This window comes from Clytia hemisphaerica, unplaced genomic scaffold (genome assembly GCF_902728285.1).
Source record: "Clytia hemisphaerica strain Z4C2 unplaced genomic scaffold, Clytia hemisphaerica genome assembly, whole genome shotgun sequence".
In the NCBI taxonomy this organism is placed as follows: domain Eukaryota; kingdom Metazoa; phylum Cnidaria; class Hydrozoa; order Leptothecata; family Clytiidae; genus Clytia; species Clytia hemisphaerica.
Genome location: NW_027103674.1, coordinates 1,719,691 through 1,745,873, shown reverse-complemented (window position 1 = coordinate 1,745,873; position 26,183 = coordinate 1,719,691). Strand labels below are relative to the sequence as shown.

The window sequence follows — 26,183 nt, the reverse complement described above, 5'->3', positions numbered from 1 at the left end:
GTAAAAGAAACAAGACGACTTGAAGTCGAAAATTTCGCCTAAAGTTTAAACTGCATGGGAAAAAACAAGAAGTAGAGATGAAAGCTAATCTGAAGTCTACTTTACATTGAGCCTTGATGAAACAATTTTATATGAACAACGAGGCTCAAAATCGCTAAAAAGATAAGATCAATTTACGAACAATAGATGTTTAATTCTTAAGAACTAATAACTGAAGGGCATATCACCATCTATAAAGAGTTATTAATTTGATTCTTATAAAGTTTATCCTTATAAGAAAATTAAATATGCTAATATTGTGCGCCATCCCTTGTTTACTTTGTAAGAACTAATTACGTTACGTTTTCTAATTTTTTTATTACACCACCGCCGCCGCGAAAGGCTATCGTAATACTTTCGCTAGTCGAAATTAATAATTAGTTCTGAAGACGTCTAAATTAGTATATGTAATCACATGACAACGAGTGCAATTCGAGAATAATTGCACGAGTGATTTTTTTGTTAATAATTTTCCGAGTCCGAAAGAACGAGGAAAATTCGAAACAAAAAAAATCACGAGTGCAATTTTCGGATTGTACGAGTTATCATATGATTACGAGCTAATCGCACAATCGGTTTCACTGCTTTTTCCCCGTCAGGAAAGTAAATTACACTGAAAGTTTTATATTTTTGTCTTCTCTTTATGTTTTTCTTTTATTGTTGGTTATAGATTTTCTTTCTCGCAAAATGAATTTCGAATGCAATTAAAACGTTCGATAAAAAAATGTAAGAAAAAACATTAAAATCAATTTTGTAAACATTGGGCCGTCATTGAAGAGTGTGATTAACGATTAATGGCTCTCTACAGGATGCAATTAACGATTAATTGCTCTCTTTGAAGGCGCGCCAAATGAGAAAAAATAACTCATCGTGCGATTAAGGCCGTAATGCAATAGTCCCCAATTGTCAGAGCTCCAGCCATGGTGTTTTTAACATTATATGTGATTGTTATATTAGATTGAGTTGATACTCAGTGTGTTTTTAATGACTCGAGGAATGATGGGGTTTTCGTAGTTTCACTTACGCTACACAGTCACCAAAGATGCATCCTGGACAAGATGGAACTTCACAATTTGCACCAGTATATACTTGTTGATTAGTGAAAGGATCAATTTTACAGCTGAAAAGAAATATACAGTAATTCCATAAATAAAACTTTGGAGGGCGTCGTGGTGTCGAGATAGTTGATTAGCAAAGAATAACTGCTGTTTTAGATGTCATTTTAAGATGAAAGATTACTGCGAAGGATGACTGAAATAGCTACATCGAAATATCTATACCCATGCTAATATCAATACCTGAAAAGAAGCCCAACTTTCGAGAAATTTTGTGCTCAAAAAAGGACTATAATGCTAGGTTTGGCACTTTATTTAACTGAGGGATTGAAAAGAACGTTCACATACATTGGAAAAGGTCAATTACATTGACGTCAAAAGAGAGCAATGCCATTGAATTTAGACAGAACTAAAAAATGTACATACGAGCACGTGTCTTGTTGAATGCATTTTCCATTCTCCCACATGTGATGATTATCAGGTGAAACCATACCGCCACAACCACCGGTGCAAAAGAATGCGGGCGGGACGCGAATGGTCATATTTACATCCTGCATGGCTTCTGATGTTTGATGTTTCAAATTCATCGTCGATTTGCAACTTTTGATTCTATAAACAGAGAAAAGATGAATGAAAGTTTATAATTTATAGAAAATCGGGAAGAAATGATGAAAATGATAATGGGAGAAAATTTTTTACCCCCCTATGTTGAAGAGGTCTTTTTGGGAAAGGTGGTTACCCCTTGGATTTTTTCTCATTTTTTGGACCACCCTGGATTTTCGACCTTGTATTACTGACCACCCTGGATTTTCCACCTCATTTTACTGACCACCCTACATCCTAGATTTTTACACTCTAAAAACAAGATGATGATTTTTTATTTCCCAGATCACCCTAGACGTCGCAGCTCATTAAGATAGGGGGGGGGGTACAGACTATTTCTGGAATAGCCCATTTTAAATACCAGAATGCTCTCTAGTACGAAAGAACGTGATAAGAAGAGCTACAATAGAGGTCTTGGAATTTTTCGTATTGGCACTTACGTAACACTGATCAAAGCAGAATCAGGTGACGGTATATAAAACATATCTTGACCAGTGATTTGAACCTCTTTCAAAACATTGTCTTTACTGATATTGTAAGGTGCAACGTCGTCACCAAGGTACAAATAACGCTTAGCAATCAAAGATTCTTTTCCAACGATCGTCATATTTTCCGAATAATCAATTTGCATAAGCACAGCTTTACAAAGAAAAGAGCACAAGTTTTTTTATGATAATAGTTATCATTTTAGCAGTGGGGGTATTGTTCCGAACGACAATTTTGGGCCTACTCGCTTTTTATAAGAATAGTATTTTCCGAAAAATCAACTTAGTATTTTTCTGTTAAGATCGAAACCAAACTTGAATTTAACTGAAAGTCTTGAGCAGTCATTTACAAGTCATTCATATTTACAGGTCGAATTAGAGAGCTTGAAATCTACAAATTTCAAAGGCTTCAAAGCTCTATTAAAAGTTATCGAACTGAAACATTTTCAGAATCAACCCTTGCAAAAATTCCTGGAGTAGTTTGAGCGATCGCATAATTCTTATCGAAAATAACAGAATCTCCCCTCAAAGGAAGCTGTCTTATAAAAACGTGTACTCTTTCATTAGGTTGACGAGTTCCTATCAGGGATTCAAGAAGTGTCTGGAGGAATCAACAATTGGATATGTTCACAGGGAAACTTACCGGAGTAGTTGGAGCGATCGTAATTCTTATCGAAAATAACAGAATCTCCCGTCAAAGGCACGGGGTGGTCGACCTAAATACGAGAGAGAAAAAAATTGGACAGGTGCGACGTGAGTAATCCTTTGGGAGTATAGTTGATTCCAATGCTTGTGATAATCCCTTTCAGTGTACCATAGGATACTCTGTACCGGAGTGTATCTCACGTTTATCGCTTCGTAGTACACTCTGTGCGCATTGTCTGTTTGATAAAAAAATTCTCATATGGAGACCTCTGCGATGCACTATGATTTATAAATAGCGACACTTCTCTCATCGTCTCCCCTCTCTAACCTATGAGGGGGGGTTTGGCTCATAATGCCGGTCCGGACTAGTCGTCGTGGGTCGGGTCGCCGACTGTCGAAGGTTGTCGTGGGTCGGGGCGGCGCCCTTCGAAAGTCGTCGTGGGTCGGGGCGGCGCCCTTCGAGAGTTGTCGTCCGACCAGGGAGTCGTTGGGAGGGACATCGTGGGAGCCTCTCTTTCATTCTATTCGTCCTCAATTTAATCTAATTAATTAGATCTGGTCTTTAAAATATCTGTCATATTCTTCTCGAGAGTCGTCGTTGGGCCACGTCCCGTCCCTCGATCTCGTCGTGGTCCGCCGTCCGAGAGTCATCGTCCTTCGAGAGTCGTCGTTGGTCGTCGTTGGTCCGCCGTCCTTCGAGAGTCGTCATCGGTCTGCTGTCCTTCGAGAGTCGTCGTTGATCTACCGTCCTTCGAGAGTCGTCGTTGGTCCGCCGTCCCTCGAGAGTCGTCGTTGATCCGCCGTCCCTCGAGAGTCGTCCGGTGAAAAATTGTGATGCGAGTGTTTTATGCTTTTTTCAGAGGCTAAATGAGTCTTACAAGCTAGTTTATCACACTTCTTTCTTTCGAATCTGAGCAACCACGAGACAAGACAAAAATAGACAGACAGAAACTGCTAAATTCACAAGACGTAAAGAGCTTATTGGGGAATAAAGTACAAAGTATAACGCAGTAAGTGTTTTCCAAAAGACCCCCAGAAAATATTTTAGAATGTCAATATAGAAGGCGGGCGACAGTTCAAATTGAATCAAAACTTCTTTTGTTCTTCTTCTTTAATTACATACGAACAATCCCCTCAAAAGAAATCATTTATATTACTTAAAAAAACAAGTTATATATAAGGGTTTCTTTTTTTGAACCTCTGGTTTCAATCTTAAGGTAAATTGTTGGGCTTGGCACGGTCCACATGGTTTAAATACAGACGCCGGATGAGAATTAAAATTTACCAAAAACAAAGAAACCGCTAGATTCAATCAATCTGTCATCTAAAAAACACTCTAAAAATGAAACATCCCTCTTTTTAACCCAACGACTCTCGAAGGACGGCGGACCGACGACGACTGTCGAGGGACGGCGAGCCAACGACGACTCTCGAAGGACGGTGGACAGACGACGACTCTCGAAATACGGCGGACCGACGACGACTCTCGAGGGACGGCGGGCCAACGACGACTCTCGAAGGACGGCGGACCGACGACGACTCTCGAGGGACGGCGGGCCAACGACGTACCAATATTTTAATAAAGACCAGATTAATTAGTTAGATTTAAATTGAGGACGGATAAAATGAAAGAGAGGCTCCCACGATGTCCCTCCCAACGACTTCCTGGTCGGACGACGACTCTCGAAGGGCGCCGCCCCGACCCACGACGACTTTCGAAGGGCGCCGCCCCGACCTACGACAACCTTCGAAAGTCGGCGACCCGACCTACGACGACTAGTCCGGACCGGCATTATGAGCCGAACCCCCCCTCATACTAACCCGCACTCCATCTCAGCACGGTCGGTTTGAAAAATCTCAAATGAGAAAAGACAATGACAACAGACCATCTACGGCAATGAATTTTGAAATTAGCCGTAGATACTTGGTCTGTGTACAGAGAAACTATATAGGACTGTACAGACAAACTATAGGACTGTACGATATGTACAGACAAACTATATAGGACTGTACATGCAAACTATATAGGACTGTACAAGACAAATTATAGGACTGTACGATATGTACAGACAAACTATACAGGACTGTACAGAAAAACTATAGGACTGTACGATATGTACAGACAAACTATATAGGACTGTACAGATAAACTATAGGACTGTACGATATGTACAGACAAACTATATAAGACTGTACAGACAAACTATAGGACTGTAAGATATGTACAGACAAACTACATAGGACTGTACAGACAAACTATAGGACTGTACGATAACAGTTCGAAACGACACTGTGATAGAAGTGATAATTTTGTAAACTCACAAAATGACGTGCGATAAGTTCATACTATCGCGCAGTGCGATGGATAGACACAAAAATCATCGTGAAAGCTAATTCCTCTATTAATTTCTGTTTAATTTGTGTCTCCTAATTTGTTTGATCTAAGTTTTAAACTTTGTGATATGTCTCACTAAGGTAAAAACATAGCCTATCCTATCATCGTATTTTCTATCGCAACTGCGAAAGATTCTATTGCATAGTGTGATAGGGGTGCGATATGGCATTCTATGAAACTATGCTTTACCAAATCATTGTTGTAGTTCTAAATGCAGAAAAGATTTAAACAGTGAGTAGACCATATTACCTGCATAAAACGATCAATAAAATTTCGAGTACTCCAAGTCATCGAATCGTCAATAATTCCAGCAAGGGAGGTGATGGTGGCATAAGTTGCATCATAGAGCAACCCTATCTGTAACAGACCTTCTTCATCCTGAAAAAGAAAGTAAATCATAATTCACTTTTTGAGAGCATTGTACCATAGTGCATTTAAGATGAACTAAATTGCGAAAAGTTTTACCACCACAGGAATAAATAAATCTTTGCAGAGACTAACTAACTAATCATTGGTACTCATTACGGCATGCATTCATTTGGTATCTCGAATAAGATTCTAGAGCAATTGGAATCGGAGCTGGTATATCGCAGCTCCCCAAGTTAAATTCTTTATCGTTTTGATCGTAGAGGGAAACGTAATGGGAACCTCTGGATTGTAAAGGAACGTCCAACCTCGTTTCCTGTGTATTATCAGCTATTTCATTGCTTACTGATAGCGTCTGTTTTTCGAACGTGTAAGATTACGTAATTCGAAAACAAAACTTTAGATTTAATTCGTTCTTTTTTTTTGAAGCAATATTGTAGTGTAACTTTGTAACGTAAGAATTTTTTATGACGTAATGTTTTGAGAAGTTCCCCCTCTGAGAGGGGAAACTCGCATCAGCCAACACCAGGGTATTTTCTGGCGTCAATCAGTAACGTTAATATAGCCTGGAATACACGGGGACGAGGTCAAGGAACGTCTGGATCGTATCTCTGAGCTATATCACTCGAAACTAGTCAAAGAAACACAAAAGTTTTGATTGGAATTTTAGTATTTTCAACATTCTTCGAGGAAGTTTAATTACTTAGCTTAGCAAATTAGCTAAAGCTTTACTAAATAGTAGTGAAACTTTTGAGGACGGCTGAAGGCTGAAACAATTGAGAGCAATTCGTCGTTTTTTTCTTACAAACTTGAGAACGATAAAAGCGCTGATTCACCACAGTCACCATCTCTATTATCAAAAACATAGGATATATAGTTCGTGATATTCATGACGTAATGTTTTCTACGGAAAGACCCCGGTTTTTGCCAGTAGTGGCAAATTTTATACAACTTTTGTCTAGTTTAAATTTGCCTCTACTGGCTAAAATAACAAAATGCTCACAGTTGGTAAGGGTGGCTTTTGCGAAGGATTACTGGAATATATGACTTCTTGTGCCATTTGAAGGAGGCCTTTGTATGCACTCCAATAACCATTGTCAAAGCCATAAGTCGCATAGTTGGGTTTGAACATGATGGTACCTCTAAAAGTCTCCATACAAGTTAAATTCTATAACCGAGAACAAAGAAAAGTATTAATTCCATAATACCCTGATTTCAGTTAAAAATGGTAATCAATTTTACTCCAATTATTAAAACGTTGCTCAAATCCCAAGTAATAAATTTTCTTATTGTTGCGCATAGATTTAATAAAGTACACAGAAGCTTGGTTAGTTTAGTTAAAGCTTCATGTTGAGTCGATAAAAACTTCTCATTTAGCTAGATCGGTATTGACAGTAAAAGTCAGTTGTTAAAATGAATAAGAACGCACGTCTAGGTATACCAAAACTCAAATAAACCTCGGAACAGTCCTTCAATTCCTGTCAAAACTTTTCATACAGAGGGAAATGCAGATAACGAAATTACTGTAGGTCCTTGAACACCATTACACATTCCTTCGTTGTTATAAGGGAAATGATCATTCATTCCCAAGGTACCAATCCATTGATAACCATTGGCGTGTGATAAATTACGTCTGTAAAAAAAGTAAAACCGATGGGGTTATTTTTGGTCCTAGGGCGGAATTAAGGCCGTCGTTAAAAGGGCCGATAAGCTTTATAATGGTGGCTCATGATATGAAGTGAGGTAGCTGTTGACAAAAATCTTTTTTGATGATGCCACGGGGGGGGGACTAAGAAATATTCTGGCCTTTAAAGAGCCTGGGGGGCTAAAATTACCAAAATATCTGGGGGGACCAAGATTGTTGGGGGAAGCCTAGATGATCTGACTGAGACTCTGGGGGCTGTTCAGGCTAATTTCAAAAGATTTTTTATCTTACTATTAAATCAAATATAAAAAGCAAAAGATTTGTAAATATAAATATTGAAACAAGTAAAATTTAGTTTTCATTTATTAGTACTACACGTTTTTTTTTATTAGAACGTCTTAATTTTAGCTGAGGCTGGATGTGCCTACTTTCCCATCAATTTTCAGCCTGAAATGTTCTTATTGACGTTCTTGAAATCTATTCGCTTAAAATCTAATAAAACCTTTGAATGTCGATATTGGGTTAAAAATCGAGTAAATTTGCTATTATTTTTAGATGAGAGGAATAATTACAGTAATAATTGCACAAAATTCCTTAAGAAGTCTAAAGATTTTTAAGCGAATTTCGTCAAACTATTCGATTCTCAGGCTGGACATGTTCTTATAATGTTCTTAAATTTTTGCCAAATTTCAGCCTAAATGTTCTTACAAACTGGGTTCTAATAAAAAAACGTGTATACTCGCATATATTTTTTATTGGCTTCTTTCTACGGGGGCGGGAGAACAATGTTTTTTTTTTTAGTTTATCCATAATGGTGGATATAAACAAATCCCAGACTCAAATGATTTTGTTTTCCCAGGAGAATTCACAGAATACTATCACTTCAAAGAAATTTGGGTTCATGTCTATTGCCATTTCAGAGCAGTTTTTAGTCAAAAATGGAGTTTTTGCTTGAAATGTTGCATTTTAGCCAGTTTTAGCACATATTTCAATTCCATAATGGCGGACATACCCTTATCCTAAACCCAAAAGATTTTGATTTCCCTGGAGTATTTCCAGAAGGCTATCACTGCAAAAAGATTTTAGGTTCATGTTTATTGCTATTTTCAAGATTTTTCCAGTCAAAAATGGGATTTTTGCTTGAAATATTGCGTTTTAGCAGGAATTTAAATTCCAAAATGGTGGATATACCTAAATCCCAAACCCAGATGATTTTGATTTTCCTGCAGTATTTCGAGAATACTATCACTGCAAGAAAATTCGGGCACATGTCTAACGTCATTTTAGAGATTTTTTCAGTTCAAATTTGGGTTTTTGCCTGAAAAATGGCTCTTAGGAGGGATTTTATTTCCATAATGGCGGACATAGACGCATCCCAGACCCAAATAATTTTGATTTTCCTGGAGTATTTCCAGAATACTATCACTGCATTAAAAATTTCAGTCACTATTTTAACTCAGTTTGTAGAAGCTCGCCTTAAAAAATGCTATTTTTTGATAAATATGATTTTTTTTTGCTAAAAAGCGATTTTTGAAGACGCCATTATGATATTTTGAAAAAAGTGAAAAACTTGAAATTCATTTCGCTTAAAGACTCTATTGAAGACTTCCATCTCTCAAAATTTCAGACATGTGATTTAATCAGTTTGAAGTTTATGAACTTGCAAAATTGGTCTTAAAAAGCATTTTGCTACCCAAAATTGGCTTAAAACGGCTCGTTTAGGGTTCCAATGGGCACAATTTTCAACCCATTATGATTATTTTGTTGTTTCTTCATAAAATTTAGTACAGCAAATGAAAAAAATAAGATTTGAAATAAAATAGTTTTGACAAATTTACAGGCCTGAAAAGGCCAGAAAATGCCATTTTTTCCAATTTTTGCCTGTAGTGCGAATCAGTACCCCCAGGGGGGTTCGGCCAATTTTGGACTTCTGACCTTAAAAATTGCGCAGAATGTCTCACAATAGGTTAAATTTTCAGAAAAAAACACTACATCTTTAATTTTTTGACTTTGTCCCAAAAATGACTGTTGACGCCCTACCCTAACAAAGGCTATTAACAACAGTTTCACTCCCGAACAGAAACAGCCCCCGTCTAGTACGAATAGGGTTAAGACATTTTGGTTTGTAGAACATTCACACGTTACATATACTGGTTTTAAGGATGTAATTGGACGATGCTTCATGGGGAGAAAATTGGGAATTTATCAGGAGAGATTTTATTTTCGTTCGAATTTATCTCGACTTTGTTTCGACACACTTGTTTTTTTACACTTCAAATAACCGGGATTTCTAATAAGTTGATTCGGCAGATCCAAGGGGAAAGTAACCTAACCAATTTTACCTTAGTTTGATTAACTAAGAGTGTGCTGTAGTTAGTAAACCTTTCAGTAATATAACAGTAGTCACCTTGTGGCTTCAGCAACGATGTAGTTCAAAGCAGCTCCAGTAGCAGAGTTGACGATTGTCTTGATATTAATTTCTTTTAATTGGGTGAAAAAATTGTCTATAGCTTCATCACTTATTACTGTAGTATTATCAGCTACTGGAGGGAAAGCAACCTTAAAGGGGAAGAAGAAAATAGTTTCCATTTGAACAAAAGTCGTTTCAAGTCTGGTAGATTCAAGACAGGCCGCTTTTGAGCCTTGAAATTTCTTGAGGCCCTGATTTTTATTCAATTGTTGTTCAGTTGAGGCCAGAAAAGAATTAAAAAATGATTAGGTCCTTAAAATAGATCTGGGTCTCTCAGAAAATCTACAGGCTTTTATCATCACCACTTTAAGTCAATTGTATTAATTAGCTTTTCTAAGGAAAAAGTTAAACAACACGTTAAAGCCGAAAAGAGCGGATTTGATTCATATGGTAGGAATTTGGTTAAATTTTCATTCCGTGCAACACCAAACCCTACCTACTGAGATAGAATCCAGTTAATAATAAAATACCATACCATGCTGTATTTGATCTGAAAGATACGGGCACATGTTACAAAGTCCATTGGTATGCCTTGATCAACAGTTTCCACTAACACCTAAAAAGGGACCACAAAAGTATAAGCTTACGTTTTATCCTTTGTAGAACTGCAGTCATTAATATTTTGTAGAAAGGGGAATTCCTTGCAAAATTTTAAACACCACAAATGATTTTAAGTGCCTTAACTTAGAGCTGGATCGCAGAATTTTATCTCTGATTTTTAATATTAGACTTAAGACTCCCAAAGCTCCCAAAGCTCCAAATTGTTCCAATTAGACTGAGAATATAACCTAGATGCACTGAAACCTTCATAATAAAAATATTGAAAAAATATTCCCACGCGATATTTAAATTGAAAATACCCAGAATTCTCAATATAATTCGAACTAGATTGTAAAGGGGTAGGTGGGCCTTGGGTACTTTTTTGGAACAAACAGATAAAAATAGATTGCTCGAGTAAAGTTCTATAGATAAAGATGAATAAGTCCGAGTTTTGAGCATATTGGACCTATCCATAGACCATAATAACTTACCACATTATCCCATTTCCGTGATTTCAAAAAGTTGCAAATCATGGAATATTGATATCCATCGCTGTATCTCATCCGAACGAAATTCGGGAAACGGGTCTACACAATTAAAAGGGAAAATAGTTGAATAGTTGAGTCGATTTCAGAAGTTTTGATTTGCTAAGCCGGCAAATGGATGACAAATCACCACCGGCAGATTCTAAGCAAATTTAATGTTTATACTATAACCTTTGGCGTTGCGATCGGCTCAGTGTGAATAGTGGTATGAGTTTAAATTGGAAATTTCTTTTCGACGACGGACGACTCCTAACACCAGACACCGAGTGCTCTCGTGAAAAATAAATTCGAATGCTAAAAATAGTTTGCAGTCCACCGCAGAGGTCCAGGGAAATGTCCCTCAAAGTAAGTTTATTGTTTAACAGTACCCCTAATGAAAGCTAAAGAAAAAATCATTTTTACCAACATACCTTATCAGAATATTTGGAATCAGTGGATCGATAATTGACTAAAGGATAGTCTTCACCAAGTGATAGTTCCACAAACCCATCAAGTAGCGCGTCATTGGAAGGACCCAACATCAGGAGGTAGTTTGTCACTTTGAAATCTGTTTGCTAAATATACAGTTGACTCTCTGTAATTCGATATTCAAGGGACTAAAAATTTTATCGAATTAGAGAAAGATTCAAATTCCACGTTTCAGTTGAGGGGATCAATATTTTAGTTCGAATTACAGAAGAATTTGAATAATAGAAAGTAGTCGAATATATCGAAATAATCGAACAAGAAAAAGTTGACTATACAATAATTTCAACAAATTTTTACCAGCATGTGTTGATTCAAGTTCATTTTCAAGGTATAGGGAAAAAGAATGGAGGGGCAATGAGTACGAAAGTGATAAAATGAATGTTAAAAAATTTTGAAACTTTTTGCATAGTTCTTTCTTCTCTTTTGTTTTGGAAGTTTTTACGTGTATCCAAAAGGGAGCCGCTATGCAGGTAAAATTCCATTCCAACGTCATTTAAACAGATAGAAACTTTGCAGAAAAAGGTTACCTACTCTAAATATTCTAAATATATGTTTTACAATAGGCTATTTCATGATTAAAATGAATCATGGGTAATCAGGACTGATGGCGCCCACATAACGGCCTCCCTGTTGGTCAGAAGCAAAAACATACAAAATTTTAACCAACAGTTATCAAAGCGGTGGTTCTGATTACCCACAACCCCTTTCGACCTCGAAATGGCTTATTGTAGTTTAGGCTACCCGAAATTGTAAAGTTTTTAAAAATATCCTAGGTGTTTTAAGATGGCAACTTACAAAAGTAGCGATTTGGTCTTCTTCAGCTTTTAGATTGGCATAGAGCTGGTCCATCGTATTAATATGCATTTTGAGTTGAAACAACGCCTTGTCTGAAATAAACGAATGAATATGAAAAAATGTTTGTAACGCTCATTGCCAAACTTCGATAACGTAGAGTTTTTTAAGATTTTCTCATAAAATGGAGAACATGAAATTGGCTCAATTTTGCCCAAAACGTAATAGAAAAATAAAGTCATCTTAAACTGTTAAAGGTTTTATTTTTACATAAGTGTTCTCGTTTCATATCAGACACATATTTCATATCAGGACGATGTCTGCCTATTGTTATATTGTGCTGATATAAGAAAAAAATGTTTTTCTTTTCTATTTTCTGACCAATCTTGTTCCACATCCATGTCAATCCAATGTGAAAAAGCTTATAAATTAGAAGTGATGAGTAAGCAAACAATACCACTCTTATTTAAAAACGAAACCTTTAACGTAGAGTTTTTTTAGATTTTCTCATAAAATGGAGAACATGAATATGGCTCAGTTTTGCCCAAAACCTACGGACAAATAAAAAAGTCATCTTAAATCACTGAAGAAAAAATAGAGAAAAGTCTTATCTAAAGTCACTACTGTTTTTTGTGTAAGGGTAAAAGGTTTCTGGTGAGGGATCAGTCTTTAGATTCTCAAAAGAAATTTACATAGAAAAATGCAACATCGGCTACAGAAGTACTCCAAATTCTTTGAGAGCAAATATTCCCATACAGGGATGATAAGTTTAAGTACCTTCTGTGGTCGGCGTTGACGTTGAGATTTTTAAGCATTGCCATTTGCGTAAAAAGAAATTATTTACCGTTAAGGGGGCCGGTGTTATCATATTGGAGATAATATTTGATAGCTTCCAGGGTGTCTCCTTCGATTTGTTGGCCATTATAATTAATGATTGGATAAACATCGGCTGGATACGGAAAAAGAGAGGTTGGGTTTGTCTTTCACTTAAGAAAGCCATTGTGTCAAAAAGACCCTATATTGTATACTTTTTAGGTTTTAAATACTACCGTTCTTTTGCATAAGATTCTCATTCCTGCACTAAGATTCTCCTGACTTTTCCGGGGATTTTTCCGCTATTTTTCCCGGGATAACCGGCATGAGATTGGAAAGGCTTTTTTGTTTACTTACGAAACAGCTCCTCAATTTCTGAAGCTAATTTTTCAGCTACCCAGAGCTCTGGTTATTTCCCGGTAGAAAGTGGCACTGGAATCTTAGTGCAGGAAAGGGAATTTTAATGCAAAAAGACGGTATAAAAAAGTTGTACGCAATATGATAAAGAAAATAACTTATCATGCCTTAATTGTCGGGATTAGAGGACAAAAACATCGAAAACATAGGATAGCCACCCCCGCCGAACCCCTACCGTTCGGACGGACACGTAACTGAAACTTACTTGTCACAACAAACTGTGGTGCGTTTACAGTTTGAATGGCCAGACTAGCGTTGGTCAATGCTTCGAAATGAATCTGTATCGGATTGCTGGCTGGTGAGGTCACTGATCCTTGCCATTCAGCGTAACCACGATTCAAAGTGATCACAGCATCACTACTGAATTTGACCAGATGGCTGTTAGCTTTTGGATGTACTTTCTGTGGTGAAAAGTAGAATAGTAGATTGTTAACCGGTTACTTTTTCGAAGCGGGCTACACAGTTTTTTGCGCAATGCAATTGGTTCTTTTCGCATGACGACGGGCCTACACTAATACAATAATGACCGGTTTTTGATGGCTGTACTGAGAAATATTGCCCGAGGTCAAGTAACGACCGAGCTTGCGAGGTTGTTGCGTTGACCGAGGGCAATATTTCACAGTGTTAACCGGTTACTTTTTCGAAGCGGGCTACACTGCTTATTGCGCAATGCAATTGGTTCTTTTCGCATGATGACGGGCCTACACTGGCCAGAGTTGCCCGTCGTTAGGAAAATTCATTGTGACGTCACTTTTTCAAAGGAAAATGAACAATTCGTTGATATCATTTCTCTCATTTTTATTTCTGACGTCAGAAATTATAACAATTTTTGATCTCTTTTCGCTTGTTTTTTTTTCGCTTTTATTTCGCTATTTTTCCTGGATAAAGCGCTAAAAATTAATCGAAGCTGAAGGAAACGGTTAACAAATACAATAATGACCGGTTTTTTCGGGCTGTACTGAAAATATTGCCCTCGGTCAACACAACAACCTCGCAATCTCGGTCGATACTTGACCTCGGGCAATATTTCTCAGTACAGCCCACACTAACCGGTCATTATTGTATTAGTGTAGGTCCGTTGTCATGCAAAAAGAACCAATTGCATTGCGCAAAAAGCCGTGTAGCCCTCCTCGCAAGCTCGGTCGTTACTTGACCTCGGGCAATATTTCTCAGTACAGCCATCACAAACCGGTCATTATTAAATTAATGTTGGTTTTTAAGCTACTTATTTAGTACGTAAGTTGCACACGTGATTTTCCGTAAACGTTTGATTCAAGATTCAATTCTAGGCCTTAGTCATGGGCCCCGTCAACGTGGGGGGGGGGGGGGAGTTCCATGGCCCCCCACTTTTTGGTAGACCATGTCATACGTTTTTAAGAGTTACTATTTTAAGCTGGTTTGAGACCAAATCAAACCACAAAAACTATTATTCTCCCCAAATAGATATCGTTTTTTTAAGGTGTTTTGAGGGTGTAAAAAGTGAAAAATTTTCTTTGTCGCCCAAACGGTGGGCTACATTTTTTTCAATAATATTGCCCCCCTCACTCAAAATGGCTCGCCGGGGCCCATGTTAGTTAGGGTACTGTTAGTATACTTCCAAGGCTAAGAGTCAGATGGACGTCAAATTTTGTTAAATTCGAAATATACCTGGCAGAATTTCGAAATTCAAATGGTCATATTTCTTTGTGTTTTCGAGTACATGACATTATTGTAAATATACTTTTGCTCAGAATCCCATGCTTTACTCGATGGCACCAATCATTTCCTGCCAATCCGACTTTGATCATTTTTTGGGTTAAATATTTTGCCTGTAACGTCACTCTTTTGCCAAAAAGGTTCTGTCGGGCCTATACCCTCTCTCAAAAAGCCTTAAGCTATCAGTTCAAAAGGTTCGTTCTTTTAAAGGGACATAAAAGTATCAAAATGTAAACATTGCGGAACCACGTGTCATTAAAGAGAACAATTAAAATCACGTGTCCAAAACAATTGAAACAATCAAAATCAACCATGTTTGTTTTTATTTTTTATTTTGACATGTGACATTTGTTTTGATTTTTTATCCCGCTGCATACGGTTTGTTTACAAATTTCGTCAGTACTTTTATGTCCCTTTAAGTAAATCCATCGTAAATAAATAATTTCTGAAGTATACAGGAAAGAAACTTACCAACATTGAATCTGGTCCTGAAGTTACACGTCTTCCATTTGCATCCAAAATTTCTACTTTTAGTGGTCCTTTGAATTTACGGTTGACGAATTGTGTGGCTTTCCATTGTGAAGGTAAAATTATATGCAATGATTTCCCGGCTTGTGCTGAAGTAGATGAATAAATGAAAGTAAAATTTATGATTACTTGCCTTCTCTTTGGTTTTATAACCCTTTAAGTGCCAGTGTCGTGTATATCGGACATGGGCTTTATAGAAGGGCGAAGCCGGAGAAGTTTGAACGAGCGATTTTCTTAAAAAACTTAGAAAAAAGGACCATGGCACTTAAAGGGTATATAAACAGGGATGAATAGCATATAACGTTAGATGAACGTTGAAACAACGTTGTGTGCAGCTGGGTATCAAGGATTTAACGTAAGCTTTTACCTGTGACATTGATAGGGACAATCAATACACCTCGGAAAAAATTGGGTTGATTTTCAAAATGTTGATATTTGATGTGTGTCTCATTTGAGGAAGGATGTGTCAAATAACCACCATATGTATTGAAAACATCATAATCAACTAAAATTCCACCGGCTTTGTAAGGATGAATTTCTTTATCCGGGAAACGTCGGTAATTTGCTAGTGGCCATTTGGAAGTGCAATTCAATTCCAAATTTTCGAAAACATCTTCTATTTGCATTGTGATATTGGCCTGTATAATAGAACAATTTATTACCAGAAAATTCAGGTTCATAAAATATTCTTCAGTGATGTGGTGCAAAAGTTGCTTGATTTCAAATTGAAGTGATATTTCTAGTGTTATTTCTATAAGCTCTGCGACTGCCAAAGATAATAGGAATGAGAGAGGGGTATAGAGGCGTATACTATTTGTGGAGATGAGCAAGAGGTGCAAACAAAGTATGGTTGCAAACAAATAGAGGCAATGACGAGAAAGATGATAAAGATCTGAATGAGACAAGAGTATAAAAGATCTGACTATAAAATAAGATGTGTACCGAAGACACTACAAACTTACCAGCCCATTTTGGAATCTCGCAAAAATGACTTTATCATTGATAACTGACGTCACTACATCGGCACCTTTTAAGACGGCGTCAGTTTGCGCCAACCATAAGCCACCGACACGTTCGAACCATTTATGAGTGTAAGCCACCTGGCACATAATTTCCAGACCAGAATTGAAGCTACTTGTAATGGTATGACCTGTAGCGTTGACCATTTTCAATTGAAGAGTGAAAGGTTCGTTTGCTTCGACGGAGGAGGGTGCTGGAGAGGCTAACATGATGCGGTCAGGTTTGTATTCGTTGCCTGTGAAAGAGAAGATTTTGAAGGCTATATCAATAGAATAATGACTTCTTAAATGGATGTTTTGATATAAATAGTCAAAAAGAGCACGAAAAAGTATCGAAAATCTTTTTATTTAGATTTCGCCATTCTAAATTCTCTAATTCATCACAGTCAATCTGATATTAGGTTGTCAAGCTAAAACAAGCATAAAGTTTAAAGCTTTATTTTAGGAGAAAGAATTTATTATACACACCCGCGGGTTCTTCCAAAATTTGCTCATTTTTTAGATAACTTTATGCCATTTGTTGGAGATTGATTGAGACGAACATTTCAAACACGAATTTTGGAGTAAAAGGGGCGGGGGGAGGGCTGGTCTTCTCAAAAGCGTACGCTTGCGTACAGGGGGAGGGGTCAAAGGAAAATGTACGCACGTGGAGAAAAATTTTTCATAGCCCATTTTTGCTTGTTTTTTTTTTGTCGACTTTTACGCTTCTTATAGCATCAAGGAATAGAAGAAGTTTCTTAGTAAACATTGAGTTTCATGTATGAAATAAAGGTCGAACCAAACGATGTGAATTTGGAATTTTCTTCAATCGAGAGGGGGGGGGTTGAATGAAAAAGTATGTACTTACCAGGGGGTATAGCCATTTGCGTACGCTTGCGTAATGGGGAGGGGGTACTCGATTTTCGACATTTTAGTGCGTACGTACTACATGGATGGCCCCTAAGGCAGGAAAATCCTGTTGAGCACCTGTTGTTAGATCTTCAACCAAAACTTACCTAAAGCTTTTACAGGTGGGATTCTAAATGTCATGTGATCTAATAATGGCGCTCTCCAATCACCAAAATGTCTTGGTGAGATGAGAATAGGTCGTTCGTTTGCCGGATCGTTGTTGAAGGGTTGAGAAAAGAAAACACCACTGATGTACGAGTGACCGAAATTCGTTGCTGTCCAAACGGTCGAAAAGAAAAATGATTGTTCACAATTTGGCATCAGTGGTAAATCTGGTTGCAGTCTACAAGAAAAAAGAGGAAGAGTGAGTGTAAAAGGTCGCGAGATTACATGAAAAGTGAGTTCCAAGGCACAAAGAGGAGAGGTAGACCAGCAAAAAGATGGAAAGATGTCATTAGAGAAGACACTGCATATTGGCAAAAACATACACACATTATAAGAGTCCAGATGTCGTGAGAAGGGCAACAAGTGGGCGAAGCCTCGAACAGAGGTGCGCAGATAAGTCAAGTCGAGTTGTTTTCATTGTCTTTAGATAGTATATTAACCCAGGTGATAGTGGACGGTCTATATAATGACTTTCTTTCAAAGTTGACGAACAACTTCAAACAACGTTTGTCTTGCAATGGCAGTAAACAGTAACGGAGGTGTTTACAGTAAACTCTACCGCTGCTATTTTTTCCTCCCCACATGCACAATTTTCTCGCGTTCACTATCCTTAATTTGTTCTAAGTTATGGCCTAATTCTCGTAGAATTGTCCTAAAAAAAAAATCGTTTGATGTAGAAAACTTACATGGAAATGCCAGTTAAAAGGCCTTGATTCTGAACACACATTGAGCCAGAATAAGCTGCATCAGTTACAAAATCACTTGTGTTGTAATAATTTTCAGACAATCCACTCACAAAGGTTATACTGTTGAAATTCAAGTCCACTCGACCAGTATCATTGAAAACAACAAGAAGTGCGATCTATAAGAAAAAGTATGAATGTTTTTAAGAGATTTTTGGTCAAAATCTATGGTAGTCATCAGATGTACACGCTTATTCTTTTGTGAGAATGTACACTATAAGAATGATAAAATTGGTCAAAAATTAAAAATAAAGTTGACGCTCTCAAATTCGACGTTCTACTATTCCATACACTCCATTATTCGATAATATTGAAAGTCACCGTCAACAAGAAACTCTCATAAACGACGCTCTACTATTCGATCCTCTCCTTTACTTGATAAAAATCTAATTCCTGTAAAGTCAAATTAGATAGCGTCAACTGTATGCCAAGAATATCAAAATCATAGGATTTGAAAACTGAACCTTCTAAAATTGCCTTTTTGAGGGGCTTTCGGGCTTTTTAACTGTAAATTGCCCATTATTCTCAGTGATGCTCAAGACTTTTTGCACGAAGTATTTAAGTTGGGTTTGGAACCTAGGTATGCCCATGAAGGTAATAAAGATATAGAATAAGAGAAAACGTCTCGGTAATGACCTAAATGGTCGTTGAAATCTTTTATAAATCTATTCAAAGTGGCTTTTCTTTGATGTACCATCATTGGAAGCAAAAAACATCAATTCATAACTTTATAAGAACAGAAAGAGGCTGGTCCGTTTATTTTGAAAAACTTAATTTTGCGAGAAATCTTAGTTAAAATGCGATTCGAAATAGTTTCAACTGATTTAAGGATAAAAGAATATATTGATTTCATAAGGATACATTTTTGGGCTGGCATTTTGTGAACATTGAGAGTCGCATCACATTATCATTGAAAGTTTCTTATCTTAAAATCTTCACGTCTAAGGGGGCAGCGGTTTTCATACTCTGACAAAATGATCGATACAAGGTTCCTAATCGTAACACGTAATTCTTTTTTAAATCTATCGATGGCTTTATGGGCAGCTTCCCCTAGAAGTTTGGAGTATTGTGCTTATTATGTGAAGTTTTTTTTAATTTTTCATGACAAGGCTATTATATTTCAATATACTTGTTAAAAATGTAATGTCTTTTCATTCATCTCAAATATTCCCGCGAGTATACCCAAAATTAATCATCTTATTCCCAAAGCAACCAAACAGCTGTTTGCTTCCGATGATAAATCAGAATAGAACAAAAGGCATTGACTCTCCATCTATCTTTATTACCTTCATGGTATGCCTTAGCTTAGGAATATTTCAAAATGAATTGTCTGAAATGATTTAAAGGAACGAAACAAAAAAAAATATGCTTGAGGGCATAAAAAGTGTAATTAGAGGATTTTCTGTTTCGTGTTTTAAACGGACACACACTGTATTATAGTACTAATGCAGTAGGTCAATAAGTAAGTGTTTTAGATTGTGTCAATTCAGCACTGTAGTTCTTTAAACCAAGCATTTTCAATACCTTGTGGTGAATATACTCTCCACTACCGCCGGCAACCACATTCCAACCACTTTTATCAAAATCATTGAAATCTGGATCTGTCAGTGGATTGGTAAAACGTGGATTCCATATCACCCTTCGATTGCTGTAATCAAATGCTGACGTATTGCTTAATCCTGAGCCCAAGAAAATAAAATCTTTTAATCTACTATTCTTTTGTCAAAATGAAAAGAGCTCATAATAAATAGCACAGCTTTCTAAACTTTACTCTTCTTTTCCTCGTTAAATTTTAGTTGCTTCATAAAGGAGAATCTTTTAACTAAGTTGGTAAACTCTGCGGCAAATTTATTGATTTTGAATGCTAAAGATTTCAAATTATTCGATTATTCCTCCTTTAAAAATTGAAGAAAATCCCAAAAGACTGCCCCGAACAGCCCGAAACAAAAATTTAAAGCATCTCAAATAAAAAATCAAAACTTTAGAATCTTTTTTATTTGCAAACTTAAGAAAAAGCAGCCTTACCTAATATGAACAGCGATGCTAATTTACAAGCAAAGTACATTGCTATCCAGTTTCAAAAAAAATCCTATCCAATTTTCAAAACAGAAGTTTCTTCATCACAGTTTTGTTTTTGTTTTGATTTGAAATCTTTTTTACTGTTCGGATTTCGAATGTTTTTAGAAGACAATGCAGTGTTCAAAAATTTTGTTTTGTGAAGTTGTAAAAGTGGGGGAAAAATAGCAAAAGCAGGACGTCCCAGGACAGCGGAGTATCAAAATTTATATAAAATGATCATAAAATATTTTCACTTACCAGAAAAGTTGATTCGCTTTTTGACCCATGTTCACGTGTTACCGCCACCTGAAGAAGTTTTTCAATAATCTAGTTCTCAGTTCCTATTTGCTTTGGAATGGAATCGACAAGTTAATATTTTACATTTCGTTCGAAAGTGTACTCTCTCTATCGTAGATGCTATTTTTTGCTATGTAATAATTTTTCCCTGTAACGAAAAGCAAAGTACGGAGGAGGATATTAATACAAAAACCAAAAGTAAAGTAAAATTTTAAGACCTTAAAGGGTGGGGAATTTCCCTAAGCTTACGTAGTGTTTTAAGGCCTTATGTAGAGTTAGCTTACGTTCAAAAAGTTTTGAACGGAAGGAAAAGTCGCGTAAGACCCTCTTAATCAATAAAAACCATAATGTCGGGATTGCGAGCTGACGGTTATGTGCCGTCCGAGTTTCGATCCTCAGACCCTTAGCGGGACTAAAAAGGAGGAACAAAAAAAAATATGTTCTGAAATTTAAGATCCTAATTGGGACTACAGTTGACGCTCTCTAATTCGACGTTCTACTATTCGATAGGCTCCCTTATTCGATGAAATTTAAAGTCCCTGTCAACAAGAAACTCTCATAAACGACGCTCCCTTACTCGATAAGCTCCTATATTCGCCTATTCCCCTTGAAGATCGAATTAGAGAGCGTCAACTGTAATTTGACCATATTTCGAGCTTTTCCTATTTACCAAGAAAGGTACCCTCAAGGGCCCAAGTACCCCCCCCCCCCCCGGGCTTATAGTCTATACTACTTGTGGTTTTGTAAAGATCTGCCATTCAGAATAGGCGAAAACAACAAATCTATATCCAAAACGACAAGTTTTCGGATCTCCCTTAAAAATCGAATATACCACGAGTTACTCTGTCACTCAGTGTAAAATTGAAAAAGACTAAAATAAATTATTGTTATTGTTCGTCATATATTATGAAAGTCATTTTTATAACGTACATTCAGAACTTTGAAGCAAATTTTTTGAAAAAATTCTGTATGAACAACTATGGTATACTTTATAATAAAAAAATTCCTCTGTTTATTTTAACAAATATATATAAGAATATTTTAATGGTATAAAAATATATAATATGATATTCAATAATAGATTAAATTACTAGATAATATATACAACATTTTGGAGAAAACATTTTGATTTTTTTTTCATAATATCAACTTGTATTTTGTATAACATCATTTCATTCATTACATTTCAGACAACGATTTGGAAAATCTTGCTTTCAAATTGTATAAGGGACTGTTGTTCGTTTTGCGCTCCTAAAAAGGAAAAAAGGCATGTACTTGATTAATTCGATTTACTACTACAATAGGCCATTGTACAGTCGAAATGGATCATGGGTAATCAGGAGTGGTTGCGCCCCGATAACGGTTTCCCGTTGGTTAGACGCAGAAATCTTCAAAAAATTTCAAAACTTTTGACCAAGAGTAAGTCGTCATTAGCGCGCAGTGGTCCTGATTACCCATTACGCTTTGCGACTGTGAAAAGGCCTATAGACTGGAGTTGTTTACAATCAGTGTAATACAGTAATATGAGTGTTAAATGATAATACGATAATTGTTACGGGATAATATCAGTCTAGACTACTACAATTACTACAAAATTTTCTTGCCCCTCGAGGAAAGGAGGAGGGTTATACTGAGAAATTCTATGATATTAATGCCCTGGGGATTAACTCAGATAAAAAGGTGCACATGGTTCGATATTTGACCGTTCATGCAATATTTCAGGAGAGTATATAAAATGATTTCAGATTTGCTATCTTACAGGGTCAAATTTTTGTCTATCAAGAACATCAATAAAATCTAGGAGGTCTAGGAAGGGGAAACACAAATTGCAGCGGACAAACCTTTAAAAAGGTTTGATTTTGATTGTGATTTTGTAATCGTTGAAAGATATTATAGAGTGGAATATCAGCAAATAAATAAATCCAAATAGAATTAAAGATTGCTTACCGATCTTGGACTAACAAGTGATTGTTGAGACAATTCCAAATTAGATTTCTCGGTTGTCGGTGAGGTAGGCGAACAATGGATATTAGTTAACGACAATTGTCGAGATGCCCGACGATGTTTATCTCGCTCGTCGACACTTATTGAACGAGCGTCGGGGGAGTTCATTGCTTTATTAAACGATGATCGTCGTTTAGTGAAATCTCTCGGTAACGAATCATAACTGTCGTTTACCGACTTACTGTATTGTCGTCCCAAGAGATTATGATCGGTGTAGGATTTTGAAAGAGTTCGTTTGATAGTTTCGTCACCGCTTCCTTCGCTTTTGGAGGAGTTTGATCTCGTTTTATTCATTTCAATTGCGGCTGCCGACAAATCAGAATCAGTGATGGATTTTGACATTCGTGCAATTTGTATGGTTTTCGATGTTGGTGACGATGGGTATTTCTTTTCGACGAGTGGCGAGTTCATCTCCGATTGCGCCGGTGATCGTACATCCATCATCTTCTGTGGCCAATGGCTGGTCGGAGGGCCGTAACCGCCTAGATCGTAATTACTCGGCAAGATAACAGGTTGCGTTGCGTAACGCCCGTTCGCGGAAGCATCACGCCTTCGGGCGCCTTTTTTCGTACGGGGCGGACGTATGGGCGTGCTAGCACCATTAACGGTTACGCCATCAGGTTGAAATGTTTTTCTGTAAACATTATTACGAATAAAACTACCATCATATCCACTGTTCGATGACCCATTTTTTCGTAAATTAACATTCGCTGTTGCATATGGATCACTCAAAATTTGAGAGCGACTGGTCGCTTGATTAACTTGACCCAACGAGCCCTTCTTGCGAGGCAAAGAAGAATATTTAGGATCGACATCTCCGCGAAAAAAGAAACCATTTTCGTGTGCTCTTGGTGATGGTGCACCGTAACTCTCCTCCGGTAGGCTTCCGAGATCGTGAACTCCTGAACTACCGGAACTTTCAGCGGCGCTTATCCATGATAATCGCTTATTGTGAGGTGCATCCATGATCGTAGGTTTTCCAACATCTACGGGCGTTCGGCGTGTGTATACATGTTGGGTGGGCGTTGAAGGTTCGTAGAATACTGATGACGGCGTGCTCTCAACACTTATTCCAGTTGATTGTTCCGTTAGCCCGTACTCCTTATTCTTTGTAGCTTGTTTCCATAGAATTTGACTTATGGCTAGAGTCCAATCATTTTTTTCTGAGGCTGATGGCGCTTGAAGAATATAGCTTTCAGTGGCTTTGCCCTTCTTCCATCTTCGGTACCAGACCTCAAACCTTAAACCACTCTCACCAATGTTTTCTGTTAATCCCAAATCAACCATCTACGAAAAAAGAAGACATATTCAACATCGATCTATAACTATAAGAGAAGGGAAAGGCCACAGCTGTGTGGAAAACATGTGGAAAACATTCTACTCTCCCTTACTTTACACACACAGGAAGGTAAAATTTTTACGAGTAACATCAAGCAGTAGAAATTGGTTGATTCAGGTGACACCAAGAACCGAGTTCCGAACCAATGGAGACTGGAAAAGTACAGTGGAAATAAAGTGGAGTTTCCAGAACTCGAAAGAGAACGGGGAAAGCAAACTTGTTCGAATGAAGGGAACTTCGAGTAGTGGGGTGAATTTTACAAGACATGGTTGACTGGAGGGATCATAAAATTAGTTCGAGTTAAACAGACACTCAAGTTATAGAGGCTCCACTGTAGACTGTAGGGTGAAATCAAAGGAACTTCATTAACATTAAACTAAAAGAACAGTTTGCTGAAATCAAAAAAATTATAATACTGACCTTGATTGATTGTTTATAAATGAATTCGTCTCCTTTTCCTTTCGTTTTCTTCGTCTTGGCGAACACCAACAAATCTTCAAACAAGAAAACACGACGCTCCTGCTTACGTCTGCCACTCACGATAGTGAAATCCGCCTGAAAAAATATTTGGAGTAAAGAAAATTATTAGCTTTTCATCCCTTTTAGACGGTACGGATCCAATCCAATTAGAAATTTGAGAATAAAACTCGTGACTAAGGGAGTAAAAATGTAATCAAGTCTTTCTCGTCTTCAACACTCGAGTAATAAAATATTCGACTAAAACTTTACAATGGGAGATTAATATAGACGGAAAGCTAGAAACGTCACGTTGGGTGATGTTTAAATTTCAAAATCAATCGATAAATGGAGACATGTTTGTTAGCTAACTTAAAATCGCGATGATTTTCTATAATTCAGATTACAACAAACCGTAATAGTGTTCTTAGGATATAAGGGTTGATATTGAAAACATTTTGGACGTTCTACTGTAAACGTTTTAAAAACGTAACATTACTAACCTGTCGTATGAGACATCCTTGATCTTTCATACTGACCTAAAATCAATCGCAAGTAAGAAATTAATAAAAATAAAAATATTAATGACGAGACGGAATATACAGTGTGCCAAAAAAACGTACAAATTTTCATATAAAGGAAGATCTTATGACTTGTACAATTAATATTTCAATCTCAAAGCCTATTCAATCATCTTGAGAATTAAATATCTATTGATTTAACAGGGAATCTTAATCTTATTCCAATTATCCCAAGCCCAGTTGCAGAATGGATTTCGAGGATTTTACTTTATATTTTTTTGGGATACACGGTACGTAAACCTTTGCCTAGTATATTAAAAATTCACTAAAACGTTCCACATTTTCAGTAAAAAATAGACGAATTTACACTTTTTTTAAATGAACGAAAGAAATTATCATACATCAGAAGATCGGATAGAATCCATTGCCAACAAATCATTTCCATGACGTAATTGAAATTTCACTAAATCATGCGCTTTCTATGAGAAAATAAAATAAAATCTTCCATGATTATCTGTGATACTGAAAAATTGAAGATTTATTTTCATCAAGCTTGGGTATCATTAGAAGGCATGGATATCGAGCAGACGGTTACTTCGTCTTGATTCCGAGAAAAACTTATAACGAACGAACGAACGAACGTAAATTTTCAAGGTAGGTCCAAAAACAGAGAGACCTTTCATTTGTACTGGGAATAAATTATCTAATGGTACTCCTTTTCAATATGGTTTCGAGGTGGTTCTGCGAAATTGAACAAATATTTTCGGTTGAAACAAAGAAAGTGTAAAAAAAACATACCTTTAATTCGACGAGTCTTGGATCTTGTTCAACACAACACTTGATCATGTCTTCCAACAAGAGAGAATATTTACCAAGACGTTGTACTGGTTTGATCAGATAACTTGCCAAGTCTAGTTTGTCCTTCAGCTCTCTCATCTTTTTCTGAAGGTTTTATAAAAGTAAAAGATACAATCAACTCTCTCTAATTCGAACTTTTATAATTCGAATCTTTCTGTAATCCGAACTAAAAACTGTTGTCCCCTCAGCCGGAAACTAGTTTTCAAAATGCTCTCTTTAATTCAAAATCTTTCTCTAATTCGATGAAAAGTTATAGTCCCTTGAAGATCGAATTAGAGAGAGGCAACTGTAGTTAACGTAAATTGGAGTGGTTAGTACTCTCGATTCCTTACCG

The 26,183-nt window shown here is 36.9% G+C and overlaps 2 protein-coding genes across 7 annotated transcripts in view; both read right to left on the bottom strand.

The window, feature by feature from the left end:
• LOC136803473 (uncharacterized) overlaps window positions 1-20,476 on the bottom strand; it is a 29,764-nt gene extending 9,288 nt beyond the window's left edge. The window contains exons 1-21 of the mRNA XM_067060213.1: window positions 20,342-20,476; window positions 19,841-19,995; window positions 18,260-18,435; window positions 17,516-17,751; window positions 16,464-16,756; window positions 15,869-16,139; window positions 15,445-15,590; window positions 13,484-13,679; window positions 12,893-12,997; window positions 12,052-12,143; window positions 11,199-11,342; window positions 10,735-10,830; window positions 10,179-10,259; window positions 9,641-9,792; window positions 7,113-7,221; window positions 6,592-6,756; window positions 5,472-5,600; window positions 2,826-2,898; window positions 2,138-2,336; window positions 1,521-1,703; window positions 1,064-1,159 (exon numbers count right to left, since the gene is read on the bottom strand). Of these exons, the coding sequence (XP_066916314.1) occupies window positions 1,064-1,159; window positions 1,521-1,703; window positions 2,138-2,336; window positions 2,826-2,898; window positions 5,472-5,600; window positions 6,592-6,756; window positions 7,113-7,221; window positions 9,641-9,792; window positions 10,179-10,259; window positions 10,735-10,830; window positions 11,199-11,342; window positions 12,052-12,143; window positions 12,893-12,997; window positions 13,484-13,679; window positions 15,445-15,590; window positions 15,869-16,139; window positions 16,464-16,756; window positions 17,516-17,751; window positions 18,260-18,435; window positions 19,841-19,995; window positions 20,342-20,381 (3,137 nt within the window). The 5' untranslated portion in view covers window positions 20,382-20,476. The remainder of the gene's footprint in view (window positions 1-1,063; window positions 1,160-1,520; window positions 1,704-2,137; window positions 2,337-2,825; window positions 2,899-5,471; window positions 5,601-6,591; window positions 6,757-7,112; window positions 7,222-9,640; window positions 9,793-10,178; window positions 10,260-10,734; window positions 10,831-11,198; window positions 11,343-12,051; window positions 12,144-12,892; window positions 12,998-13,483; window positions 13,680-15,444; window positions 15,591-15,868; window positions 16,140-16,463; window positions 16,757-17,515; window positions 17,752-18,259; window positions 18,436-19,840; window positions 19,996-20,341) is intronic.
• A 1,304-nt stretch (window positions 20,477-21,780) lies between these two features.
• LOC136803469 (puratrophin-1-like) overlaps window positions 21,781-26,183 on the bottom strand; it is a 42,193-nt gene continuing 37,790 nt past the window's right edge. For all 6 annotated transcript variants that reach the window (XM_067060204.1, XM_067060205.1, XM_067060208.1 and 3 more), the window contains 6 exons: window positions 25,790-25,933; window positions 25,393-25,470; window positions 24,974-25,009; window positions 24,435-24,569; window positions 22,619-23,962; window positions 21,781-21,922 (listed from right to left, as the gene is read on the bottom strand). In XM_067060204.1, the coding sequence (XP_066916305.1) occupies window positions 21,851-21,922; window positions 22,619-23,962; window positions 24,435-24,569; window positions 24,974-25,009; window positions 25,393-25,470; window positions 25,790-25,933 (1,809 nt within the window). In that variant the 3' untranslated portion in view covers window positions 21,781-21,850. The remainder of the gene's footprint in view (window positions 21,923-22,618; window positions 23,963-24,434; window positions 24,570-24,973; window positions 25,010-25,392; window positions 25,471-25,789; window positions 25,934-26,183) is intronic.